A 27,960-nucleotide genomic window follows, 5' to 3' on the forward strand; every position below is an offset into this window, starting at 1 on the left:
CATTGCCAGATTGTTTTTGCTGCCTGGCAGTAGAGTTGGCTGCTTTACTAGTGCTACCTGCGAGTAGAAGTTTATATTTAGTCTGTTTCTCTTGTGTCAATTACCAGTACTTGATTGCTTGTGTCTTGTCTTTGTGCTCATTGAGTTCTCCTGCACTGCAGCTCCAACCTCTTGCTTCCACCTGCCTTGGGCCTCTAGTCCACAGCCATTCCCACCTAGTTTAGTCAATGTAGGATGGAGATTTCTTTTAAATGCAACCACAATCATTGCATAACCATAAAATCTTCTAACCTTAACAAGCTACCAGTGAAGGACTTGTGATCTTTCTCCAACCTTCAGATGAGAAAACACTTCGATATGTCCTTCTGAACAGCAGTTAGAAACAACCAGGTGATCCCCTAACTTATTGTCTATTGCTATATAATACTTATACTAGACCAAATACCTGACAAACTAACAGTGTTACCATCACCATCTGTACTTTTTGTTTGTGCTAATCAGTAAATGCTAGCATGCTAACATGCTAAACTAAGATGGTGAACATTTTACCTGCTGAACATCATCATGTTAGCATTGTCACTGTGAATGTAGCATGCTGATGTTAGCGCTTATGTTTGATACTTTTCCATCTTTCTCTGTTCTCTTATCTGTCTCTGTTAGATTTCCTATCTTTACTGTGCTATTCTGTATCAGGAGTTCATTAAGACATTATTTAATCAATTCTGTTGTGACACTTTCATTACTGTAATAAGCCGTGATTCATTTCTGTGGGTGAGAAAAGGGACAGCCTGAATGCTAATGTGATGCATCGCCAAATGAGAGAGCAGCAGCAGGGATGGCTGAACAGGGAGTCCTGTCAACCATCCGTCTTGTCTCCTCTCACTTTCCTCATGTTTTTCCTGACAGAGCAGAGCCCGTCCTCCTCTCTGTGGGCCAGAGGTCTGAATAACTGTTTACTTGGCTCCATCTGCAGCTTGGAACCAAAGCATGAGTTTGATATGTGAGACGCGTAAATCCCCCTGAAGAGATAGCTATTAAATGAGTCAAATCATATTCACATTCACCGCACACACAAATGAGCACAGCATTTGCAAATATATACAATAGAGTCTGCCAAGTAACAATCTTGCCAAGTCTCAAGGACAACCATAGAGAAAGCAGACTTCTGCAGTAGTTATTAAGAGTATTACAACCTAGATTCAAGCACAATCTGAAACCTAAACAAAGCAGAATGAAGCCTTTGAACTTTAATCTGGGAATGACGCCAAAACCAATCAAATCACAGCGATATAACCTGATATTGAAGGTATTACTTCCAGTGTGCTGAGGAGCTCAGAGGCCAGGCTGCAGGTCACCGTTCTGATGGCTGCATTGACAAACTGACCTGCTCTTTCATTTTGAAAAAAAAAAAAAAAAAAAAAAAATTCTTAGACAGCGGACACAGACAGACAAACAAAAATGGTAAAAGCATGAATCTCCCTCTTTCAGCAGCAAATATGAGATGACACATGACCCATAATCCGCAGGCATGAAGTAATCTGAGTGAATGTGCATTTGGATTATCAGTCTGGAACAGTCTAATCTAAAACACTTCTCAAACTGGTTGATTGAGGGGTCACGAAACAGCTTCAGACATGTGGAAATGTAGCTTGTCAGTATTTGCCTCAGTGTTGTAAAGATGGTATGAAGCAGAAGCTGCTGCTACACCTTTCTGTGTGAGTTAGTGTCACTTTTATCATCATGATGCACTGACAGCTGTTATGGCAGTTCTCCCAGTACCCTGATCAGACACAGGATGTCTAAATTTACTTTTCTGTTGTACCTATATTTCCTCAATCTGCCTCGTCAGATACACTCAGAAATGTATACATAGATATCAGTGAAAATGTCATGCTATTGACGGTGCTTTTAATCTGTTCAACAAGCCTTTAGAAATTCTGACGAGACACAGCTGTACTTCTTGTTCAGTGCTAATGAGCGCATGTTAGCATGCTAGGAGGCTAAACTAAGATGGTGAATGAATGGGGTACACATTATACAAGCGAAACATCATCATGCATTTTAAACATTCTAAGTGCAGCCTCACAGAGCTGCTAACATGCCTGGAAACTGTCAGTCTTGGTCCATGAAATATACTTCTTTGCCACACTGCATTCTGGTGTATTGAGAGGACTAACAAAATGTCAGTTCCAGACAGCAGTCCTGACTTTAAGAAACATTTATCGTTTAAGTTTTAATCTAGTATCACTGCAACCAACCTTTTAACTGTACGTCAGTGCTAAGAGGACTTGTCCCCAGCACCAAGAATGTTTTATTCTTTCATGCATATTCATCAAAAAGTGTTGCACTCTTTTTCAAAGCTTTGTTGCCTTGTTGCCACTTGTTCTGTCTGTGTCACAGCTGTGACCGACATGCATGTTCTATCTCTGATCCAGGGTCTGTAGGGATTAGACTCCAGGGACAAGTAGCCGCTCTGCTACATGTGAACTCCATCAGACCGAATGAATGCAAACGACCTCAGCTGCAAATGCTCACAGAATCAACGCAGACGCACACATACACACACTTTGCTGGAGAACATAAAGGACTGAACACACATATTAGCACAACAATATGTGCATATGCAAACTTGCACACATGCATGCTCATGCACATTCTCAACAGCGAAGATAATGGTCTCATCCATGTGTCCGTCCATTTGCTAATGTCCCATATGTGCTTACTTGGTTTGAATTCAGCCCTTATGTCTTCCTGCATTCTCTTCAGTGAGTCAGAAAGTACAAGAGCGTCCCATCTGTGTAAATAGAGTACCTCAGATAAAGGAAAAAGCTGTCCTAAAATAGAATTCCACATATAATCAGTTTTTAACAGCCAACCAGTGGAACCAGTATTTGGTTTGGTCTGAAGAAACATGACGGTGCAGCATGGTGCCAGTCGTGGAAGAGGACTGTGGATATAAAGAGCTCATTCTTAGCTAACGAAAACATGATTCTTATTTTCAAGTGATAGTACACTGATGAAAACATGAATAACAGGAATAATTTCTGCCTGTGGACCTCCTATACACTGGTCCTTTCATATGTTTTGGTTTCAGTTTTTGGACGGCTCTCACAGTAGGTTAACTTTGGCCATTAACTTCGTTTTTTGTTTTCAAAGTTTAGTTAGCCCTTTCCACTGCCCCTCCACTAGCTGGATGATAGGCACAATGTGTTTTCAGATTTATTTGGAGGCTGTCTGAAAGGGTCTGAATTACATTGTCAGCAAAATGTGACATTGTCACTGGTTAACTTGGAAGTCCCCATCGTGGGATTACTTCTCTCAACAATGCTTTTGCAACTGAGACAGCTGTGGCATGTTTACATCGGAAGCACTCAAACCATTTTGAAAACATGTCAACAATGATAAGGCAAAATTTATAACCCCTGCATGGAGGAAGTTCAATGAAGTCCATCATTAAATGTTCAAAAGGATCCTCTGGTTTAGGATGGGCTGACAAGGGCATTGTTTCACCTCTGCCAACAAATTGTTGCACAAATTAAACATTTTTTGCAAAAATTTTCAGCAAATGCTGAAAATCCTGGTGCATGACATAATCTATTTACAATATCCATCATCCTCCTTTTGATACATGCTCAAGACCATGTGTCAATTTTGCTAGGAAAGGGAATATGGATTTCAGGAGAACTGGGAGGCCTTTAGAGTTTACCCAGATTCCAGTTGGGAGTTCATTACACCCTTTTCTTCTCCATAATACTTTTTCTCCATTATCAGCTCCTGTTTGAAGCAAAGAGACATCATTAAGAGAAAAAAACGTCATGTTGGACAGACAAGGGCATTTGCAAAATGGGGGAGACAGGTGAGAGAGCAGCTGGTTTTGCAGCAGTATCCGCGGCTGCATTACCCTGTGACACAGGGTCAATAGATCCCGTATGAGCTTGACCTTTGCATACTGCTACTGAGGCTGGTAGAAGTAATGCAGACAAGAGGTTAATAATGAGACTTCTATGGGCAATTTGTTTGCCTGTAGAAGTAAAGAAACCATGATTTTTCAACAAAGCATGGAAGTTGTGATAGACATTAAATGCATATTGAGAATCTGTGTAGACTGTGATGGTTTGTCCTTTTCCTAGAATAAAAGCACAGGTTAGTGCAAATAATTCGGCTGCCTGAGCAGATAGATAATTAAACAGTCTGGCACTTTCAATCACATTATGGTCCGTACATATAGCATAAGAAACACAAGGGGGACCATTAGAGGGGTCCCTCATGGCAGAACCTGCTACAAAGAACACACAGTCAGGGTTAGATAGGGGTATGTCAAACAGTGCATCTCATGGTTGTGACACAATGTCAAGAATGAAGTTCTTCAGTTGTAGGAAGCAGAGTTGATGGGTTAAGGACAGTACAGCATTTTAAAGTCACATACGACATTGTTAGTAGAACATTTTGCCAGTACAGTAGTCTTGCTGGTGTTGGGTGAACGGAACATGCACAACAAGTGGACACATAGCAACAATGCCAGCTGTGGCCAAAACTGCTTCAGTAGCGGCTGCACGTTATCATAGCTCTTTCTGTTGTGGAACGTCGTTTTGAATAGGACGCTGTTTGTTACCATGGCACTGTGTGAGGACTGCTGACATAAAACCATCATGTTCAGAAGCAAAGAGATTGTAAGGAATGGTAGGATTTGGAAGTCTTAAACAAGGTGAACTATATAAAGCTTGCTTTAACTCAGTGAAAGCTGTCTCTGCCTCAGGAGTCCAAGTCAAAAAGTCAGTCATGGTCAAAAAGTCAGTCATGGTCAAACGTTTTCCCCCATGTGTGATGTCATACAGGGGTTGGGAGATCTCTGCAAAATCACGAATCCATGAACGGTAATAGCCTGCTAAGCCCAAAAAAGACATCATCTGCTTTTTTGTTTGTGGTTTTGGAACATCCAAGATGGCCTGGATGCAGTTGGACCTAATTTATGACCCTCCAGAGTGATAGTATGGCCAAGATAACGCACTGATTGTGCAACAAGCTGCAGCTTGTCTTTTGAATGTTTGTGATCATTTTCTGCCAGAAAACAAAGCAATGCCAGTGTGTCAGCTTGACAATTTTCTTGTGTAGAAGAACACACTAGAAGATCATCAACATACTGAATAAGTGCACTGCCACACACTGGCTGCCAATGTGACAGGTTTTCAGCTATAGCCGCAGTAAACGCAGTGCGGCTGAAGGCAAAACCTGTGGCATCTGCGTCCAAGTGTAACGTTTGCCATTGAAAGCGAATGCAAACCAAAATTATGAGTCAGGGTGAACAGCAATGCTGAAATATGCTTTCGCTAAATCAATAACTGTAAATCAACAGGAGTTTGCCAGAACCTGTGACAATAGTGTTACAACATTAGGTACAATTGGAGCTGGATGTTGAACAGCTTCATTTACTGCCCTGAGGTGTTGGACTGGTCTCCAACCCCCATTTGGTTTCTTTACAGGCGACATGGGGGTGTTACATGGTGAATTAGTGCATTCCACAACAGCACTTTGATTTATGAGATGACAGGAGCAATGTCTGTTACATTAACACCCTGTACACTGAGAATCAACTTAGGTGGTGTCTTAGTTTCTAATGTTAACTGTACACATTGGTGGTATGTGACAACTAGTTCATCAATGTTGTGTGTGATTGTGTCTGTATGCTGCTCAATGCTCTGACTTGCCTCCACTGTCTCCTATGGCTGTGTCACTTGGAGTCCTGGAGAATGAACAGCCAGTCCTTTAGGTGGTGGATGTGACCAGGAGTTGGTTTGTTGGAAAGCTTCAGGGGTTGCACAATTCTGTGAGATCTGCCCATAGCCTTCACACCTGTAGCATCTCAACTTGTTATCTTGCTGTCTTTGAAATGCTGGCTGTGAGCCCAGTCTTTTTCTCCCTTTGCCTTTCTGGTGAGATCATTTTCTTTGCCCAAGAAGTTGTGGGGCCCGGCCCCCTATAGTCTTTTGCAGATCAGGTAGCTCCTCAGCAATCTCCTTCAGCTCATCTGGATGCCATAGCCTGTACACAAGCACCTCTGGATCCCAATATGCATGTGGCTCCCCACCCGTTGGTCGTGGTTGGGGGTTGGGAAACACCATCATAGGCCTCTGGGTTACACTCCCTTTGTCTCCTTGACTTCGCAACCAGTAGTCAAAAGATGCTTCTGTAGACAGAGACTTCTGGGCAAGGTTAGTCTGCTGGTTTTTTTTTAGAGTCAGAGAGAGCAGACAGGTCAGGGTACAATGCCCCACCCCCCCTTGTTTTAACATCAATCCTGACCGATCTCTCTCTCTCTCTCTTTTTTTTTTTTTTTTAATATTTTCTGCTCATACAGTTTCAACACCACAAAAGGAATTACTTGAAACGGGTTTACACTGCCCCGCAGGTCTTAAGTGTAAACTGTCCCAGCACCACACTGGGAATTACCTGGAAACATAAACTCAGTACCATAAAAAAACTTCCAAGACCTCACAGGTATTACACAACTTGTCTAGAGATTGATTCATAACACCGTACTTACTTATTAAAATAGATGGAGCGTCCACTGTCCACCACCCGTGCCTGACCTCAGGCGGGATCCTGTCCTCCGTTTGTCGGTCGTATGAGACTCCTGCCGGCAGTTGACCCTCAGTCCAGGCTCAGGTGTCGATCAGCAGAGCGTCCATCTCATCCTCGTCATGAAATCGCCAGAGTCATCTAATTCCTACAAGGAATATCAACATTTCGTATTAAAAAACGACAACATGATTTTATTGACATGCAGCAGCACTGTTTCTAATCGAGTAAAAGATTTCTGTAATCTATTCTCTCTGCCCGCCATTCAAATGCCGACTGCACCGACATGCCTGGAATTCAAACTGTGAAAGAAGTTGCTTCTTATCTTGTTTCCTGATAGCTCATCTCTGTTTATACCACATCATTAGTTTCACACCTTGTGCCCTCACATCCAAGTAATACATGCACCGCTGAAGATCTGCTGTAAGGTTTTATCTTGGCTTTGAATTTGATGTTACAGTTAATGAGTTGCAAAAAGCAGACAATGCAAAGATCATAAGCACAGTGTGAACCGCCATGAAATAAAGAGGAAAAAGCTGAACGTGCAATTTTGGGGGCGATTTATCCCTCAACATTTTTCCTTGAATTACTTTTTCCCATTTTAACTGCTCACTCTGACTCCTGTCCTGTGAAAGAATGGAAGAGCAGTCTGACAACTCTCAAAGTTGTGTTAAATTGAAGCGGACAGTTTGTCCATACACCCAGCTGAGGCATAAGAGATGAGAAGTGCTTCTTCCCAGAACTCCTCCTTATTATCTCTCCACAAGCTATGTGGGTTGACCCAGTCCAAACTGTAGGAAGCCTGGAGACTGAGCCCAGACACAAAGATACGGCATATTCACATTAAAGAATGCATGGTGAATTACAGGAATAGAGTCAAATTTCTGTCGCACTGGTCAAAGAATTACATTCTGTCAACTTTTTTGAAGGAACGATTGCATATTTTTTCAAATGCTCAACATTTGAGATGGAAAGTTCTTTCTTTTGCACATTATTGCTCTCGTTCATGATCACTTTTCATTCATGTGACAGTCCTCAGTAGGTTTTGTCATAATTTTGCACACTCGCACATTCACTCTAGATAATGGCTCTAATGTGGTGTGAGTGAAACCTCTGAGTAGTGAAGAGTATTTTATATATTCAGATTTTTGGGTCACTTGTACTGAACTGGGTTGCCATGAAATGCTGTGATTTACATGCAAAATACCCTCAGAAATGGCTGTAATTTCCTGGACCACACTGTGTTTGCTGCTGTCTTAAACCTGTTACTAATGCTCTTCATTTTACAGTAATACCCATCCACATGGAAGCTAAGCTTCATAATGATGTACTGTAGTGGTGTTCACCAATCTTCCCTCCACTTGACCCACAACCTCACCACTCCTCTCACTTGCTCCATAACTAAATCGCTTTTCTCCTGCTCATTTGACATGTGACTTGTTTTATGTGGCCCAAGAGAGAAAATACACAGAGCCAAACCTCCTCAGAGTCCCCTTTCAGTTTGCAAGTGGAATAAAATCTCATTGATTTGTCCATCAGTGCACTGACAGACTACAGTAAGAAATGGATGAAAGCCTCCAACTGAAAGCTGTTCACCTTGTTTTCATGTGATCAGTCACCACAAACAGGAGATGTCAGTCAGGTCTATGCTGTTCTGTTCTTGGCCTGAGGAGTTACAAGATGAGTGACAGGGGCAGACACAGACCATAAATTAGCCAGATCTGGTGCCTGTTGTCCCTTTTTACACTAATAGGAGACATGGGGGTCAGGGGGGCTGGTGCTTAATGAAGAACTGTAATAGTACATGAGCAGTTCCTGAGACATATGACACTTAATCAGGCGATAAGGACAGGACAGAACAGGACAAGCCCTGGGTGAAAATGACCTTTACTAACTTCAATGGATTCGCTTTCGCACAATTTAACAGTGTCTCAGGCTTTGTCAGAGGAAATTAATGTGTGTGCGTACCTGAAGAGTCCCATGCCGCTTCAGTAAATATACAGTTTGGATGACTTTCAGACTTTGGATGACTTTCGGATTGTCTCTCATCATGTGGCTGACACGTTGTGTTTCTCTGGACTGAAATCAGTCATTCACATAGCGATCTGGTCACAGTCAAATGTTTGTCTTTCTGTCAAATGCCCACGAAAAAGACAGCGTGCATAGGCGCTGTTTAGAACTCTGACATCACTCACACACACATACCAAAGTAAATCTGGTGATGCCTGGAGTTCTGTTTGACTTGAATCACTTCAGATAACAGAAAGCATGGGGGCTTCTGCAGAAAAAAAAAGTAGGTTGCCATAAAAATAAACTGTTGTGTAGTGCACAGAATTTAGGAACAGTGATTAATCACATCTCCAGTGAAGGAAAGTAGATCATTACAGCCAATATTTTCACCCATCATGTAAGATCCCAATCATGTTGGTGGGTTAAGAGACCCTTTTTTAAGTTGTGATGGCCAATAGTGTGCAGCTCCTATCAGGCATAAGATCACTCTTTCATCTGTAGTCGGTGTCGGTGTGGTGCCATCTGGTGGTGATACATGGTGCTTCACCAAGATTATGTGATTTCTTGCTATTATGTCCCTCCACTGACAGGTTATTAGTTACAAATCAATTAATCTCAAAGAAAATTGGCCTTTTTTTAAGTGGTAAAGTCAGAAAAATAAACGTCAAATATGACATATTATCAAGAAAAATATTGTTTTATTTTGGAGATAAAGGGAAGCCTTTGAGAAGTCGTTGTCTTTTAGTTTAGAACAGAAGCATTAACAGTGACTAACATAGAGAAACACATCATGACATTTAATCTAATAGACAACTGACTGCAAAACATTTCCCCACGATATGGCAAGAGTCCACTGAACAAACATAAGCACGTAAAATTCAAAATGTGAAGGCAAATAATCAGACAGCGATACACTCAGTGGCAAAAGATTTTGATTAAGTCACCAATAACATGTCTGGGCTGATGAAGCACACAGGAAGAGCCACATCTCACAAACTCAGATCATCTCTCTCATGCTTCTTCTTCATAAATACTGTATGTTTGCACACACGAGGATTACAAAGAAAACATGGTGACCTTACAATACCCGATGATCCGTTATTGCATCTCATTCCAACATGAATACGAAAACTGATTGTTCACATGAGGGAGAAAAAACACGAAACAGAACCGGCAGACTGTTAGCTGCAGTGTCACATATGGCCTTTCACCTCTGATCATCTTACTGCTGCTTTATCACTTGTCCTTGCTCTTGTCTCGTGGTACACGACCCATATTATAAAATTCTAAGTTTGGCCTCATATCGGCGAAGTGGGCAAGCCGGTTGGACATGGCAAAGAAAGCAGCAATGGCGGCGATGTCCCAGGCATCCTCCCGGTCAAAGCCCACCTCCTCCAAAGCCTGGAAATGCTGCTCTGTGATGGTGTCGCAGCGACACACAGCCATCGCAAAGTCCAGCATGGCGCGCTCCCGAGGTGCCAGCTCTGCAATCTCATAGCTAACAGTGACCTGCGTAAAAGCAGGGAGGGATATTTATGTGATATAATGTATTTTTTGAATGAAGAATGAATGTGAATGATTGACAAACTCATTTTTCACGTCACATAATGAGACTAGTACACCTTAACCACACTTACCATATGTTGTGATTACAGTAATTTTGTATTATAATAAGCGAAGCAGTTGCAATTGATTAAAGATGATACCTGATCAGAAAGAGTGGGTTTCTTCGAGTAGATGCGGTGCAGTGCACTGTGGGATACCACACAGTATAGGCACTTGTTGTGGGAACTGGTTGCCACAACAATCAGCTCACGATCTGCCTTCGTTAATCTGCCTAGGAGACAATAAGATATTAAATTCATCTGAAATCTGGAAACACATTGACACAACAACGAGTCCATGTTCCACATTTGAGTAGGTTCTGGGAAAGGTTTGACTCAACACAGTTAATCCAAATAAACAGGTGAGCCTGGTTTGTGGACCATGCCCCTGATATTCAAGGTGTGGCCACATTACAAAAACACCTGCACAATCGCACATCAGCGGCAGCTCAGAACATTCAGTTCAGCAGAAGAAGTACAACTGCTCACGGATGCAATGACTGTTCCACCAACATGACCAAACACACATAAAAGCCTGACTGTGGTTATCCAATAACCACACACAGGCTGCACAGTTGAGTCTGACATAGTTTGGGTTTGATGAGTCAAATATTAACTGAAATGGAGTGGGCCTCCTCCAGGCTACCTCCTGCTCCACATTGCCACTTAACGTCTTCTCATTTAGAGCCTTTTTTTTTTTTTAATCAGTCATTTCTGAAAAGCTGAAACACGATAATGCGGAGCTCTGTCCATATTCCAAACCGCTCGTTCTTAAAAAGCCTCAGAGGCCACATTTCTCCTTACTCGATAAGTCCTGGTTCAGGACTGCAGGAATAAAGTTTAAAACCCGATGAAATAAAAGTCAGAGCAACAAAAAGTCCTTATACCTAATATGATCCACAGATCTCTTGTTATACTGACTATTTCAGATGTATTATGGCCTGCTCGTGATGATAACATGATCTCAACCTTTCTGTGAACAGCATGGCTGAGTTAGCTCATCGTTGTTAAATATGGAAACCTTTATGTCTGCGTGGGCACGGAAAACAGCCCACGCTGCTGATGCTGGCCTGAATGACAGATCTGTTTTGCTTCCCTCCCTGATGGTTACCTGTTTATACCACACCTTATTTAACGCAGCGTCTGCCACTCTACCTGCCACTGTTTGATCATCAGCTGAAACAGATTCAATGTCACACCTGCCCCCTCATGTACCACCTGCAGTCCAAAAGCTGTTTTTCCATGGCCCCCGCTGTCACTGAAACGCAACAGACTGGAAAAGCTCAGCCCTGAAAAAAGTCTGCAAACCTCACTGACAAATAACAATTTTTCTTATTCAGGTGGTGGACGATGCATTCTGTGTGCGTTGACCAGGAGTGCTGAATGAGAGGTAAAGCATGAATGAGGCATTGGGGCCAGAATGGTACAGGGGCCCTCGAACATACTAAGAATTACATGTTTGTACTGTTTCCAGGTCCAGGATGCACCAGCCCTGAACAAAACTACTTGCACTTACTGCCAATAAAGACACACAACAAACGAACGAACACACACACACACACACACACACACACACACACACACACACACACACACACACACACACACACACACACACACACCTGTCTCTTTGTTCATTAGTTCATTGTAGTAGGCGAAGAAAGCTCTGAACTCTGCTGGACGATGAGAAAGGGCTTTGAAGACATTCGGCAAAAAGCCTCCCTGTGAGGAAACGAGAGGTTTATCAGGTAGTGAAGTCAGACTGTGGCTGAATGTTAATTGCAGCAGAGCTAAATGCCTCCCACTGCCATTTTTTTTTTTTTTTTACCTTTGTCTCAACTTCCTCCATAAGCTCCACTATGTCAAAAGGAAGGTCTTTCTTGTAGGGAATTGGATAGCGACTGATTTTCTCCGCTGGCGGGTCGCTGGAGAAATGCCTGGTCGACGCCACAGCCGCCGCCTTCCCGCGAAACACGCAACGCTGGACGGAGGACGGGAGAGTTACATGCGTCATATAAGAAAAGGACTAAAAACAGGACAAAGCAGAAAAGTATTCGACAACTTACAAGCTGTGTGAACACATGGGGGCGAAAAAACTTGGAGACGAGGCTACTCGCCATGACAGTCAGCAGAAAAAGTAGTCTGGAGAGTGCAGGAGAGGGAGCGTCAACTGCCGCAGGCAGGTCGGATAGTTCAGTCGGATACTTGTGAGGTAGCGACTAGCTTGCTGCTGCTACTGTAGTAAAATTAAAAATGTTATAAGTATTTCCAACTTTCAGTCACCTGTTATTGTTGTGCAATTAATGTTAACCCACATGTCATTGATTATATTACAATCCCATGTATACTATGGTTAAATATTGCAATAATCGTGACAGCTTTTACCGTGTATCTCCTGCCGTGTTATTAAAACTCCTCGTTGATGTGTCAGACGTCAACAGTGCAGTGGAACAAACCAATCACAGTGCAGTATTGAGTCACGCCTGCTGTCTGTCACCGCCCTCGTTTGCTATTCCTCCTCACCGCCAGGGGTCAGACTGTGTGCGAATGGCCTGAGAATGTTGTCATATAGTTATAGTCATAGCAGATTGTTTCATTACAAATTAAATTGACTAGGGTTAGATCTATGGTGGGGGTTAATACACGTGTTGTGTCTTCCAGCATTAACAAAGGACACCGGATTTAGTCCACAGACAATACCATGTAGGTGGACCCTGCGCTCCCTGAGAGACAGAGCCCAGGGCACAAAACCCAAAACTGCTACTCGACCCCGTGCCCCGGAAAAGGTTATAAACGAGCGACGGGGTTTCATTCATTAAATTGAAAACCTTTCGGATAATTTAGCGAACGAAGAAAAATAATCGAGTGTGCCTTGAACATTACTACAGAAATGTTTTACCACGTAAGTATAGGTATTATTCTCCGTGTGTGAGCCGGCTAATAATAGTAGTAAATGGATGTTTTCCCTATCACTGTGTGGTTAGCATGGTTGTTGCTCGGTTAGCATAGCTAATGCAGCTGAACAAAACTTTTCCCCACTATTATAGTATTGCGTAGTTGTCTTACACACATGCAGAAATCTACCAGTTTATCTCTTGTCTTTTCAGATGCGCGTAGGATAAACTTCATAGTAACATAAACTATTAAAATACCTATTCTACCGTTGTCTTATGGTGCACGTATTTTTTGTGTTCACAGATTTCTTTGGAGCATGAAATCTTACTTCATCCGAGGTATTTTGGTCCCAACCTCCTCAACACCGTGAAGCAGAAGCTTTTCACAGAGGTGGAGGGTACTTGCACTGGCAAGTGAGTTACTGCAAGACTCAATTTTGTGGGATTACGACAAACAAACTGTTTTTGTTCAGAGTTGCATAGTTAAACGGTACAGAGCCTGTGCTTTGGCTGGCAAGTTGTAAACGTGGCATGTTGCAAGTATTGAACTAGATCAGATGTTGCTAAAGTGCACTGAACCTCAAACCAATGCAGGGCTGTGTGCCCACACTTTCAGAGGAAGAGGCAGAAATAAACACATGGGCACTTCCATCTGTTTCATAGGAGGTAGACTATCAAGTAATAGGTTAATATTCTGTGGGTTTCACAAAGGTTTCATCATATGTTTAGTGATTTTTAAAACTTGTGTTTTAACTTTCACCATTTTGAATCTTCTGGACTAATGACCTATGGAAGACAGTGCTGAAAACTTCGAATTTTAACTTGGATTATTAAAAAGCACTTAAGAACCAAAGGCAACACACCAGGGCCCTCTAAGTCATCATGACAGTATCAACATGCACAACAGAGTTATTCATTTTGCATTCATACTTCTGCATGAAAAAGCTTGTCATATATATTTTATTCATTTTTTTTTACATTTTCTCTTCAGGTATGGCTTTGTCATAGCAGTCACCACCATTGACAACATCGGAGCAGGGGTAATTCAGCCAGGGAGAGGGTTTGTTCTCTATCCAGTCAAGTACAAGGCCATTGTGTTCCGCCCGTTTAAAGGGGAAGTGGTGGACGCTGTGGTCACTCAGGTTAACAAGGTGAGGGTTATATGATGAGGACATGTAGAATCTGGCACATTAATTCCCTCTGTGTGTCTCCAAAGCTTGCCACCATCACCTGTCCCTACATGCCTCTGGGTGACACTATAGTACATCATCCTGACACTGCACTGCTGACATTTTCTAATGTCTACAACATGTATATTTTTATTTAAGAAATCTGGATTTATTTATTTATTTTTTCAACTGAAACTGTTTATTTTAATGGCCAAAACTCAATTTTACATATATTTTCCAATTAATGATGTAGTTGATGTAAGTTATATTAATTATAAAGATTACATGTGGCTGAAATGATTGTACAAGACATACCTGCATGTTATTTTAGCTCATGCCTAAATCTCTGCTGTTGAAATGCATGTCTTTCAAATTCATTATAGTAATTGTGCTTCCAATTTCCAATTCAGAGTTTATGAACTGTAGTGGTTGATGTGTTGAATTTGAAGTGATTGATAGCTGATAATGGGAAATTTTCCTTTGGCTTTATCTAAATTATATTTTTCTCTCTTTCTTTCAGGTTGGATTGTTCACAGAAATTGGTCCCATGTCTTGCTTCATCTCTCGTCATGTGAGTCGGCTTAACACCTGTAGTTGTTAACTGACTCGCTTGGTTCTAATACGCTTTTTGATTTCTATTATCTTTATCTCATGAGAAACTTTGTTTCTGCAGTCCATCCCCTCAGAAATGGAGTTTGACCCTAACTCTAATCCTCCTTGTTATAAGACAGTTGATGAGGTAAGAATGTTCATTATTTCTTATTACCAAAAAAAAGAAATCACAAATAATTTCCTTTACAGAACATAGTACATGTAAAAATCCAGGTAATTCTAGTTGTGCTGGTGTTAAAGAAGGTACGCTTCATGAAACAAAAGAAAGTGGAACCAGTTTAATGTCAGAAATGCTGTTTGTAAAGTAGCTACAGTGCTGCTTACGGCTGTTCTGCTCCTGTTATTGTACTCTTCTTTTTTTCTTTTTTTTTTTTCAAGGACATTGTAATCCAGCAAGATGATGAGATCCGGCTAAAGATTGTTGGAACAAGAGTTGACAAGAATGACATTGTAAGTGCTTTATTACTGATTCTCTTAAAAACTAAGACCATATATTTTCGCTCACTGTGGGCAAAAATAACAGTGCCACACTGTATCTTCGAGGTTACACAGTAGTTTATAGAAGAGACATTTTGCGTGTTAATTTACAGTTAATTAAAAGCTATTTTTGTTCTTGTTTTTCAGTTTGCCATTGGGTCTCTCATGGATGATTATCTGGGTGAGTATTACACAAACATTGTCATATAGATGGACATGAATTAATAAAATGCCATACACATTTATTCAGTGTCAGAGTATTCAGCAAAATATTTAAAAATGTTTCATTTATTTTCTGTTTTGTGACTGATCATTGAAGTTCCCTCCTGTACTTTATTTCCAGGTCTTGTCAGCTGATTTGCCCTAGAGAGAGTACATTTTACATGGGACATTTCTACTTGCTCCTTTTGTTAAAATGAATATTTTTCTACACTGATTGGAAAGGTGTGATGAAGCACCATAGCAACATCATTTTATGCTCTACAAACCTATGTTTCTAAGTTATTCAGTTTCGAAGGAAATGTAGCCTGGAAATGTTAAATTGACCGTAAGATTCCATACTGTGCACATGTAGCCCATATTATAAATTGACAGTTTTTTCATGTAGAATTAATCATTTCTGTCTCATATTGTTTGCGTTGTTTTGTACTGGATTGTAATAAAGTATTTTTATTTGTTATTATATCTTTGTATCCTTTTTGTTTTTAAATGTCACCATATGTATTGAAGCATTGAGACTTATATTAATGCTAATAACAGTAATAGTCATAAAATCAGATCCGATGCCTCACTCCGGCCACGCAAAAGATGAAGCGAAACGTGAACGCGGAAATATGAAGGACGCGCACGTCGTGTGGCCGTAAATACGTCAGCGCGCCGTCGTACTTCCTTTCTCTCGTCCTGAAGATGGCGGCAGGGGTGAGTAAGATGGAGAGCTGACCAAAAATGGGGCTGTCTTTTAACTTTCCTGCCGCAATCCAGCAAAAATCAGGGCCATCTGCACTCGTACTCATTACTTTTGGTCGTTAACAGTATCCTCGGTCTGTTAGGTAGCTGTTACTGGGTTTATTTACAAAGAATTTCATTCAATGTTCATTGTGAGGTTAGCTTTTGCTATCCTGACGTAGCATTTACATTGAATGACGCCCCTCTCCTGGCCAGGCGTGTGCCACGTTACCTTTGCTATTGTCAAGATTTGAAAACTTTTGCGATTCTAGATGTTTTCGCTGAACATTGTTTCTGATATCCAGCTGCGCAGTCCCAAGGCGAACCCATATTTGGTTCTAATATCTAAAGAGATGCACAGGAAGACATTTCTTTCTATATTCCCGGTAATGATAGCTAGCATTAGCGTTAGAAGCATGCTAAAAAAACACGTGAATTTAAGTACATTTTTCCTTGTAGTTGGGTAACGAGGTACGTGGACTTGGTAGTTTCACCTAACGACTCTGTATCTTCGCCCTGCGCTCATTCCTCATTCATTTTAAATGGTAGCGCATTCTGATAAGGATGGCAACATGGATATGAATCAAAACACTGCAAGACCTGGTTTACCTTCCTTTTTATCTGGATTTGTGGCTCTAACAAAATGCTCTTTTCCCAGATATTGCATTGTGTATGTTACAGACACATAACTGCACTACAGAGCCAGATACGCAAGTTGTAGTACCTCAGTGAGATATCGCCACGAGAACATCCTTCGGTTGACTCAACTTTTTGTCTGCTAGCAAAGACATGATACTTGAATGTTCATATTAAATGTGTAAAGTGTTTTCAGTTATTGAGTAATTGCAGCGTTGTCTCCCTTCTCTCCAGACTCTGTACACGTACCCAGAGAACTGGCGGGCCTTCAAGGCCCAGATTGCAGCCCAGTACAGTGGTGCGCGACTCAAACTCGCCAGCAACCCCCCTGCCTTCACCTTTGGGCAGACGAACCGTACTCCTGCCTTCCTGAACAACTTCCCTCTGGGCAAGGTAAGTGGTTGAGTTGAACATGTGCAAACAAACCCTGCTGTGATGCCGTGAACCCTCATTTTGTAATTAAGTGGAAGGGCTGACACTGCTTTGACCGTATCTTCATATTTCTTCATGCCTCTCTGAAAAGAAACATGCTACTTAATTCTGCCATTTCTTTTGTAGGTGCCCGCCTACCAGGGAGATGACGGCTTCTGTCTGTTTGAGAGTAACGCCATTGCTCACTACTGTAAGTTGCACATTTACTGATTAAATGGTTAATTGATGCGCTGTTAATTATATTTATGGTTTACCTAAAGTTTTAAAGGAAGTAGAGTATATGCCACTAGGTTTAACAGTTTGTCTACAAATGCTTGCTGAGGTGTCAAATCAGGAGTCAACCCTCTTAGGGGAAAACAGGTGGTTCCCTGTCATTGGGCAAGGCAGTGTCCAGTCATGGCACCAAGTCTTAATCTGATGGGGAAAGAGAAACTTGAGACCATATTCATCCCAGTCATCTCTGTTTGAGTGAGAAAAAGGCTGGTTCATGCTATGGGCACAGTAAAAAGAGACCGATCTTAGGATATTGAATTGTTATTTTACAAGACAGAATTATCAGCAAATCATTATTAGATTACTAAATTCACAGGTCACAGTAGGTCTTTGTTATAGTCGATCTAATCTGCACTCGTACCTGCTTTCCATGCATGCTTTTAAAGGGAGTACATTAATACTGAAACACAGTAGTTTATGCCATGAAAACCAACACTTTGTGTGCTTAATGTACAATTAAAATGTTATGAAAGCATGATTGCGATTTCTTAGAAGCACTTCCCATCTTTCAATTACAGTGAGCAATGATGCCCTGCGTGGTGCCACTCCCCAAGCCGCAGCCCAAGTGCTGCAGTGGGTGAGCTTCGCTGACTCAGAGATCATCCCTCCAGCCAGCGCATGGGTCTTCCCCACTCTGGGAATCATGCAGTTCAACAAACAGGTTTGCAACTCAGCATTTTCTGCTAAGCCGAAGACTTAAAGTATTATTTGAAAGGTGTGGTCGAAGGTTGACACCAATTTCATTGGGTCAGTGTGCAACACCTTGTAGTCGAGAGTTGACTGTTTAATAGTGTATATATTGTGTAATCCTTCGTTGCCATTCCTCTGTTTGGTTTTGTCCAGGCCACAGAGCAGGCCAAGGAGGACGTAAAGAGGGTCCTTACAGTCCTGAACCAACACCTGAACACCCGCACCTTCCTGGTGGGAGAGAGGGTCAGCCTTGCCGACGTCACTGTGGCCTGCTCCATGCTCTGGCTCTACAAACAGGTCTGACATTCACACACTCACAGCAAATAAGTGACACAAAGCCTCACACTGTGTTCATGAATTTGGACACTTCTTGGAGCATCACTCTCTGTAATGCTGCTTGAAGATGCTCTCCAGAAGGTGCTGACGCCTCTCTGTTCCCTGCAGGTCCTTGAGCCTTCTTTCCGTCAGCCTTACCCCAATGTAACCCGCTGGTTTGTTACCTGCGTCAACCAGCCCCAGTTCAAGGCTGTCCTTGGAGAGATTAAGCTGTGTGAAAAAATGGCCCAGTTTGATGGTGAGTCACCAGCCATGACATCAGAAATCACAAATATTGAGCGTGCAGCTAGGTCATGTAACACAGAGGATGAAGTTGAAGATGAAGACACGCAGTTGCCTTTTGTCACAGAATTCTCAATTGTTCAGCTGAAAGATGAAACTGAAAACAAGATGTAATGAGATAACTGTGCAAATTTAGCTAATTATTTTTATGCCAAAATGTCTTCTGCATGCTCCAAACTGTTTAAACAGTAGCTGATGCTGCAAGTTTCATGCACTTTGGGAAGACTTTGTTCTATAAAAATGAAATGAAGTTAAATTTGCAGATTTTGTTTTTAAATGTGAGGAAAATAAGTGGTTGTGGTCAAAAGATGGCACTAAAAGAGCAAACACTGGGTGTTCATTTATTTCCTGATTAAAGAGTTTGATAGTTTAAATGAAATGCTGAATTACTTTCTGGGACAGTAAACTCCCCTTTTAAACAAATTGCTTGAAATATTTCACAATTTGTCTCCAGAGCTGTAGCCAGAGAGAGGTTCCAGAGAGTGCAGATCATGGAACATTTTAACAGAAAACATGTTTTTCATTGTTCATTCTGCTCCTCCAGCCAAGAAGTTTGCTGAGATGCAGCCCAAGAAAGAGACCCCTTCGAAGAAAGAGAAGGGAGGAAAAGAGGCGGCCAAGCCCCAGGAGAAGAAAGAAAAGAAGAAGGAAGAGAAGAAGCCCGCCCCAGAGGAGGAGATGGATGACTGTGATGCTGTTTTGGCTGCTGAGCCCAAAGCTAAGGACCCCTTCGCAGACCTGCCAAAGAGGTAGGAAGCTTGTTATCCCCTCCCTCTCTTTCTCCTGCATTTGGCGCAGTTGGTGGCAATTTGAACATTGAATCCCTCACAGTGCCAGATGTGTGGTCTGCAGACTGTGTGTTGGGCAGTAACTGGCCTGTACACCGATCACAAAAGTCCCCTTTTCATGGAAAACAGTTGGTCCCCTGTCATTGGGCAAGGCAGTGTCCAATCATGGCACCAAGTCTTAATCTGACAGGGGAAGAGAAACTTGAGACCATATTCATCCCAGTCACCTCTGTTTCAGTGAGTGAAAGGCTGGTTCATGCTATGGGCACAGTAAATTTGATCCTGGGGCTTGGAAACCCAAAACTGCAAGATGGGTTAGGTTGTGTAAGAAGTCTGTTTAATTTGTTGACTTTCCAACTCCAATGATGTCATTAAGGTAGCAGCAACAACTGCCTCAACCTTCTATTTAATTTTCTTTCAAAAAAAAAAAAAAAAAAAAAAAAAAAACCTTGCCATGTGTCCAGTCATGTCTCTTACCTAATTTCCACACCTGAATGTACAGACAGCAGACATGTGACCTGATCGTTCTCCCTTTCTGTAGCACGTTTATCATGGACGAGTTCAAGAGAAAGTATTCCAACGAGGACACCCTGAAAGTAGCTATTCCCCACTTCTGGGAGCACTTTGACCGTGAGGGCTACTCAATCTGGTACGGCCAGTACAAATTCCCCCAGGAGCTTACACTTACCTTCATGAGCTGCAACCTTATCTCAGGTGAGACTCTGACGCTGCTGCTTTAAATAACACGGTGACCTGTGACAGAATGTACTGTCATTTTTGTGAAGACAGGTTTATTTATTTTCTCAGGCCTATTTGTTACCTGGAGCAGTATGGTGGCGCAGTGGTTGGAAAAGTGATTTTGGCAATGGTCCTTCATGTGTTGGGGTTTTAGTGGTTCAGGTGTTGGCATGAGTTTCCTCCAGTTGTTTAGGTTGGCTCACATGAGCGCAAGTTTCTCTCGTTATGTGAGTCTGTAGGCCCCTAGGACAGGCTTTCATGTGGCCTCGAAAGAAGATAAGAGGAGGCAAGTGTTTATGCAGTAGTGCGGCTACAGTTTTTTTTTTTTTTTAATATTTCTGTACATCATGTTCCTGATTTTAAATGGCATGATACCAATATTGTTCTGATACTGACTCTGATAGAGTGATCAGGGATTGGTGACAAAAGGCCGATCTGTTGTTGGATATCATTAGTTTTTTGTTTTTTTTTTCTTTTTTTTAATAACAGTTCAGTACAACTATATCAATGTATTCTTTTGTTACAGTTTGCCATACAATGTTAGGAAAGCAGTTTTTAAGGCAAGTGCAATGTTGCCTTAGACTTTAAAGAATGATCCCAGTCTCTCCCACACCGAGGCATACAGCTTATTAATTAAACACCGGTATTGGATCAGTGGTCATTATGGTCTGATTCCAAAGGCCAGGTGTGTGTTTCAGACTGGATAAAGGATTACGTGTACAGGCTTTTAGATTTATTAAACATCTCTTGTAGGCCAAGAGTGTAGATTCTTAAGTGACACAAAGCTTTTTCCCTTCCAATCAGTCGGAGTGGCTTTGGCCCATATTTCAATATATGTTTTCAGGGCAGATGATTAAGAACATGTTCATAAAATACATAACTACAGATAAATAAACAAGGTTTGGTTGCTGCTTAAGCCAGTGCTTGTCCTGGGAATGATTGCATTTTGAAACCCGAGCAGCTGATTCTCCAAAGTTGGGCAGAAGCAGGCCTGTGCTTAGACCAGAAGGTCAGCCCTCTTAAGACAAAACAGGTGGTCCCCTGTCATTGGGCAAGGCAGTGTCCAATCGTGGCACTAAGTCTTAATCTGACAGGGGAAGAGAAACTTGAGACCATATTCATCCCAGTCATCTCTGTTTCAGTGAGTAAAAGGCTGGTTCATGCTATGGGCACAGTAAAGAGAGGCCAATCTGAGGCAACTGATGTGTTATTTTACAAGACAGAACGACCGCACTGGTCCTCTGTCTTGGCCTTTTTTCTTAGGCCAGGGCATGAAGTCTATGTGGATCATCCACATAAGTCAAATGATCAGTGAAATCCTTTAAAACATCCGTACCAAACATGACAGCATCAGTCATTGTATCGGGTGCAGTTAATATTACATTATATGCTGTTTTCTTTTTATCGATAAAGTGCTCACCACATCTCAAACCCCTTCACGCTGTTCACAGGCATGTTCCAGCGCCTGGACAAACTCAGAAAGAATGCCTTTGCCAGTGTCATCTTATTTGGCTCCAACAATGACAGCAGCATCTCTGGCATCTGGATCTTCAGAGGCCAGGAGCTGGCCTTCACTGTAAGTATTCAAGTGTAAAACACATGTTCCACAAATATCACCATTCAACAACAGCCCCACCCTCACTGGACAGCCATTCAAATGCATGGTCACGATGAAATGCTTGCACTGCAGCTCAACATGAGACAGAAGTTTCCCTTGAGACAGAACGTGTGATTGGATCATAGCCACACCTCAGGGTTAGGCTACGTTCCTACCAAACGCGATGAAACAAGATCGCGCCGCAAGATTACATACAAAGTCAATGCAAAGACGCGATGTGAAGCGTCATTTTGCCGGGCGATGCGATGGCCGTGATTGAGCGGTGCGATGGACGCGATGGCTGCGAAAATCACTCTCATCGCGTCGCGCCATCGCTTCATCGCTCGAGTTGAAATTATTGAACTTTTGCGGCGGATTCGCGTGAAGACGCGCCGCGACAGCCTATCAGCGTAGAGCGTACCAGCGTCAAAACTGGAGCGTCTGGCGCGATGCGATTTCATTTGAGGCGCGATTTGAGGCGTTTGGTGGGAACGTAGCCTTAGTGGATGGCTCGCTGTCATTGGGCAAGGCGGTGTCCAATCATGGCACCAAGTCTTAATCTGACAGGGGAAGAGAAACTTGAGACCATATTCGACCATATTCATCCCAGTCATCTCTGTTTGAGTGAGTAAACGGCTGGTTCATGCTATGGGCTCAAACTATATCCAAGCTCTCGATTTACTTGCAGTGGTCCAAGTGTTCTTTACTGAGAATACATTATTCAGCAGTTCATCAAACCCGACGCTAATGCACAATATTCAAATAACGTTGTTTTTGTACCTCTCCTAGCTTTGTCAAGATTGGCAGATCGACTATGAATCATATGACTGGCGCAAGCTGGATCCAGACAGCGAGGAGTGCAAGACGATGGTAAAGGAGTACTTTCTCTGGGAGGGAGACTTCAAGCACGTGGGCAAAGCCTTCAACCAGGGCAAGATCTTCAAGTGAGAGGACACTGAGACAGTGAATGAAAGCACTCTACACTTCTGCTTTCCAGCACTTAAAACCAATGGACTTTCGGCCACCGCGCTTACTTTACTGCAAGAATGACTTGGAAATGACAGTGTTTGAAGATGAGAGTGAATTTTGTCTCAGTGGCTCCGAACTGGTTTTTTGTTGTTTGACCTGCGAAATAAAGCATTTTGTCATCTATGCCATCTACGGGAGTTCATGTGTGTGTGGTCTGACTTCAGTCTGTTAAGCTTTCCTTTGACTGGTATCTCACCTACAAATACGTTTTAATTTCCGACGTCTTTTCCCAGAGTGCCACCCAAGAAGAGATGAATAAAGTTTCATCAATTAACAGGTTGGCAGAGAAATGCCACAGTAATTGAAGAGCTTGCTTTATCTTTTCTTTCTTTTTCTTTCTTTCTTTTTTTTTTTTTTTTTTTACCTTCAGACAAAAGTGTAAATGAAAACCTTGATGTGGTTATGGAGACGTTGACATCCTTGTGCAGTACAGCAGTGCACTTATTTAACCACACCCTTGGTGCTGCTGGGTGTGGTTGGAGATGTGTCAGTGTTGACCTCAACAAGAAGGTCACTGAAACAATGGTTTTCAGCTTGGTATCAACTTAGTGTCACATTTTTGATATGACTGAAGATACCACCCACTTTGTGTTCCACTTAAAACTGCTGGTGATGTGAAGGGCTTGATGAATTTAGGATGTGTCCCCGCTGCAACAACACTTGAATCTGTCGTTAAAGGAGCAGCTGATTATCGCTGTTGGCTGTCGGTTCATCCTGTGCTGCAGTGGCCTGTTCTTCCTGCAGAGGGCAGGCAAAGACCTCACGTGAAAGCTGTCAGGCTTGCTGAATGGAGAGCATCCGATGGAGACAAAATGATTGGGCTGCAATCTTTGGTTTGCTCAAAGGAAGACAAGAATTATGTCTGCTTTAAACTATGGTTTCTTGTTTTGATGTTGCTTGTGCCTCCCCTGGGAGAGGAAGCCTGAAACAAATCTTTATATAGAGCATCCACTTGGATGCCCCTTCAATGTGCAAGGCCAAGGTCGTTAAAATATAGTTTTATTTTTCCTTCTGAAAGTATCACTGATTTAAGAGAGTTCAGTTTTTAACACCAAAAACCATGACATTAGTTCCACTTGTTCACGTCATGAATACACTGGAAATCAACACTGATGAAAAGAGAAAAGCCTGACTGACTCCAAAATAATTTAAGCAGACGTGTTGGATGTTTGAAAGTCGGATCTTTTACTTGCACACAATATATTTCGCTTTTATTATTATTATTAATAAATCTGCTGTATGATTTGACCACACCCCACTCAAATGCAGAAATGGTGAGTTTCGGATGGTACTTCTTCATTAAAGGAGGAAAGAGTTCCATTTCGAGGTCTAAACCATGGTCTGCATACATGGATTCAGTCACTGTCACATCAGACTGAATGCTGCATAATCGAAGCTGAAAACTTTCTTGAATTTCCTTTATTATATACAGATTGAGGAAAATGTTTCTGAAGGTTTATATGAACTTTTTCTGTGCCTGATAGTGACAACACAGCATCTGCTGTAACGGGACACACCCAGCTAGTTTGTATAATGCTTTTGATCATTTGTTAACGTTCCCACACCTGCAGCCTGGCTTATCCTTTCATTTCTACCATAACTGATTTCTTTGTTTGCTTCTTCGCTGTGTACTCTATACACAGTAGCTGCAGGTAAAATAGGACATCTGGACCAGCCCATGTGATGAATTCAGTTTGTTTATATTTCCATGAATCATCTTTGAATGTCAGTTGTAAAATGTTCAGTGGGCCAAATGCATTTTGCACAGTCAACTCAAGTTTAATCACTGAAGTTCTCAGTTCTCACTCAATTCTAATGTTAATAAGATCTGGGGCAGATCTCTTTTTCTCTCTGACACACAGTCACACACACATGCGAGAGATGCACAAGGAAGGAATCTCATCCCGGAGTGAGTCACATGTGTCATTTTTTCCAACTTACTAAGCATGATTCAAGATCATTTAGGCGCAACCATCTTCCACTGTAGTGTTGAATCGGGGAGGCCATTTTAGTTTGTTCTGTGGTCTCATGGAAATCAGAAAATGGAAATGTTCCCACAACAGCGAAGCGAGTCCTTGAACGCATGACTCACCCATCCTGTGGATCGTGGTGGAAGAGGGCTGTAACTTGAGCAAATAGCTCCAAGTTCTCCCACAGCATCGCGGCAGCTACAGCGCCGCTGATGGCTAACCCTTCGTCTGCTGAAGGAGTGCTGTTACAAAAGCCTTTTCATCATGCAACCAAATATGAAATTAGTGTGAGGAGAGCACACGCACTTTCAAGGCTCCTGTGGCAAGCTTCCTATGCGGTGGCTGCAACGTTAAGTCTGCAGAATATCCTGGTCCTTGCTTGTGTTTAGTAACTTCAGAGTTAAAAAGCTCAACTGAAGTACGCCACAAGAACAAGAACAATATGCAGACTTATGCCAACAGCAACATTTTCTCGTCCAGTCCTGCCAACCTTCCTCCCCCTGGTCTTTATTTCTCTCTTGGCCACACACTCACTACTTCTTTTTCCTTCCTCTCCCCTTGCCCTTGCTCTGAGGACATTCTTCTATGTTCATGCACAGGGCGGGGAGGGGGGGAGATGGGTTCTTAAAAGCAGTTGCAGCAGTGAGGAGTGTTGTCGAGGGAAGAACACAGAGAGAGGCCGTATTGTTTTGCCACACAAAGTCCCTGTGTGGCTGTCAGCCCCCCTGCAGGAGCTTAAGGCCTGGTATGCATGTGCTGAGCATCTGGTGGTGCAAGACACACATCTGGAAAAGAGTGAGGCGGTCGGTGGGGGGCTTGGAACAAGGAGGTGAAGAGCTAACACTGGGGAGTCAGAGTCCAGCACAGTTTTCTGTTAAGGACGTCAATACATCTGAATTGCTGAACTGCTGAAGAGGTTCCTCTTCTATGGTTTTAGGGTTTTGATGACTAGGATGAGGCAGTTATAATTAGACTGTAGAATGTGGATATTTTGTTAGGATGTGGCTGCAAAGTTTTTAAATAGACATATTTACAGCTCTGCTACAGTGTCTGGCCTTAATGGCTAATACAAGCGTGTGTAAGCATTGTCAGACGGTCGTAGGGGCGTCTCCAGGCGGACAGAAACAACGCTCAAGACACCACACATATATTGTCCAATCCCACCCTTTGAGTTTTATGGAGTTTTCCTTAGACTCTACTCTGGGGTTGGGCCTGCTTTAAGCCCTGCTTACACACAAACACAAACACATGGGGGCAGGAAAATGCATCCTTGGTCAGCACTTGAGGGCTATTTCACCTTGAGTGTCCCCTCTTTACATTCGAGGTGCAGCCACAGACATGTGAACGCTGGACTGGAATGCAAACAAAGGCAAGTAAGGACTCGTACAGGTCAAGAAAGGACTAAAGCATGTAAAAAAAAAGAGGAACAAGGAAAAGTACATAAACTTGCAATATTAGCAGAAATGTTCATCTGGATAAATCCATGCATATCTGTTGCTATTTGGCAAGAAAAGACGACCTTCGGATCTTCACCTCTGTTCCAGAGTGAGGGGCGTTTGTTCCCATTTGTGCACTTAAATGGGCGTGAGCTGTGCATTTCTCTGTGGCACTAAAACGCAGCATGGTAATTTAGTACTGGAATGGAATGAAGGAGGTCAAGGGTGAGCCTGCTGAAGGGAAGTAACCGAAGACGGCAGGAACAGACAAGATAATATGCTATAGCTACCAAGCAGGTATGGCTACATAACAATGCCTGTCAGCTGTGTCCATAAACTGAAGTGGGACAGTCATTTTTCAGAGAGGCGATTCTAAATCAGTTATTTCTTGGTGAGTTGCCTTGTGCAGAGGTTTCCAGTGTGAGAGAGGAAAGTGTGTGACACGAGGGAAGGGAGGAGAGGTACGGCAGAGGGAAAACGGACAGCCCCTGCTCTTTTGGACATGAAACCCCAGAGCTGCTACTGGCTCATATTACCAGAATTTGAAGGAGGGGCACGAGGAGTGATGTTGTCAAACTAAAGCAAAACTATAGTACGCACCACGACTACCAAGTGTAGAAATATTGATCCCTGTCCTGGAAAAACAAACTTCAGTTTGCTGCTATATATATATATATATATATATATAAAATAAAAATATTGCAATGATTGATTCGTTTTCGTCATATCTAGATGATGTATTACTCACTAACGGTATCATCACTGAGCACTGGAAATATTACATATAAGGTTTTGCAACCACTGTCTGGTTTGGGTGTGCACGGAAGGTTCATTGTCAAACTAGCCCAAGGCTATCCATTATGTTCTCATAAAACCTAAGTTTGTGTAAATAAGCACTTCATGGTTACACTAAACGCAGCACAACATAGAGCAACTTACATTGTTTCAGTTCTTTTAAAGACATTTTACAGATTTGTTCTTGAAATGCCACCTGAGAAAGAGGCAGTTCAGATGTGGATGAGCTCTCTGCACAACCAGGTACCCCAACTGTGATTGTGAAAGAGCTGATTGCTGTTTCGTGTATTGACTTGCAGGAGGTTTACGGTTACCATTCCACCTAAAGAAAGAGTTCGAGCGTTGGAACATTTACAGCTATGACTGGAATGTGCTGCTCAGGAAGGTATCTGCGTGTGTTGAAGCAACAACAGATGGGCGGTGAGACACAGGGAGGGGAAACTCTTGCAAAACCCTATATCACTCCCTTGGATCAATAACTCAAAACAGTGAGTGATTGTTTGACATGGGAGAAACTGATGACACAGTCGGATAAACAGATGCAATCACAAAGGTACCTGTGTCCGCATGAATGTGTCAAATCTATGGAGTTTCTTCACTTTCCGGGGGCTGATATGTTGAAAGAGTCAGGCATCAGTAACACACCTAATGTGAGTTTTCAGTAACCTAAT

General features: G+C 42.3%; 3 protein-coding genes across 5 annotated transcripts; 2 read left to right on the forward strand and 1 right to left on the reverse strand.

The window, feature by feature from the left end:
- Nucleotides 1–9,266: 9,266 nt before the first annotated feature.
- On the reverse strand, nt 9,267–12,637 carry LOC139331260 (uncharacterized). Of its 3 annotated transcripts, none has more exons than XM_070962662.1 (6): nt 12,576–12,637; nt 12,257–12,426; nt 12,019–12,171; nt 11,813–11,912; nt 10,293–10,423; nt 9,267–10,095 (listed from the first exon to the last, which is right to left on the reverse strand). In XM_070962662.1, exons 2-6 carry the CDS (start codon nt 12,308–12,310, stop codon nt 9,823–9,825), a joined length of 711 nt encoding a protein of 236 aa, XP_070818763.1. In that variant the 5' UTR covers nt 12,311–12,426; nt 12,576–12,637; the 3' UTR covers nt 9,267–9,822. The 3 variants fall into 3 exon arrangements, with proteins under 3 accessions (XP_070818763.1, XP_070818764.1, XP_070818762.1); XM_070962663.1 differs by having other exon boundaries at nt 12,257–12,423; nt 12,576–12,608; XM_070962661.1 differs by having other exon boundaries at nt 12,257–12,616.
- Nucleotides 12,638–12,735: 98 nt separating this feature from the next.
- polr2g (RNA polymerase II subunit G) lies at nt 12,736–16,021 on the forward strand. Its single transcript, XM_070962748.1, has 8 exons — nt 12,736–13,092; nt 13,389–13,498; nt 14,076–14,235; nt 14,774–14,824; nt 14,927–14,992; nt 15,244–15,315; nt 15,490–15,523; nt 15,686–16,021. The coding sequence occupies exons 1-8, from the start codon at nt 13,081–13,083 to the stop codon at nt 15,697–15,699; spliced, it is 519 nt and encodes a 172-aa protein (XP_070818849.1). The 5' UTR covers nt 12,736–13,080; the 3' UTR covers nt 15,700–16,021.
- A 213-nt stretch (nt 16,022–16,234) lies between these two features.
- Nucleotides 16,235–23,216, forward strand: eef1g (eukaryotic translation elongation factor 1 gamma). Its single transcript, XM_070962913.1, has 10 exons — nt 16,235–16,260; nt 17,158–17,316; nt 17,482–17,545; nt 18,147–18,289; nt 18,472–18,615; nt 18,763–18,892; nt 19,481–19,685; nt 20,266–20,438; nt 21,914–22,038; nt 22,849–23,216. The coding sequence occupies exons 1-10, from the start codon at nt 16,249–16,251 to the stop codon at nt 23,005–23,007; spliced, it is 1,314 nt and encodes a 437-aa protein (XP_070819014.1). The 5' UTR covers nt 16,235–16,248; the 3' UTR covers nt 23,008–23,216.
- Nucleotides 23,217–27,960: the final 4,744 nt, after the last annotated feature.

Source organism: Chaetodon trifascialis, chromosome 5 (assembly GCF_039877785.1).
Source record: "Chaetodon trifascialis isolate fChaTrf1 chromosome 5, fChaTrf1.hap1, whole genome shotgun sequence".
NCBI classification, from domain to species: domain Eukaryota; kingdom Metazoa; phylum Chordata; class Actinopteri; order Chaetodontiformes; family Chaetodontidae; genus Chaetodon; species Chaetodon trifascialis.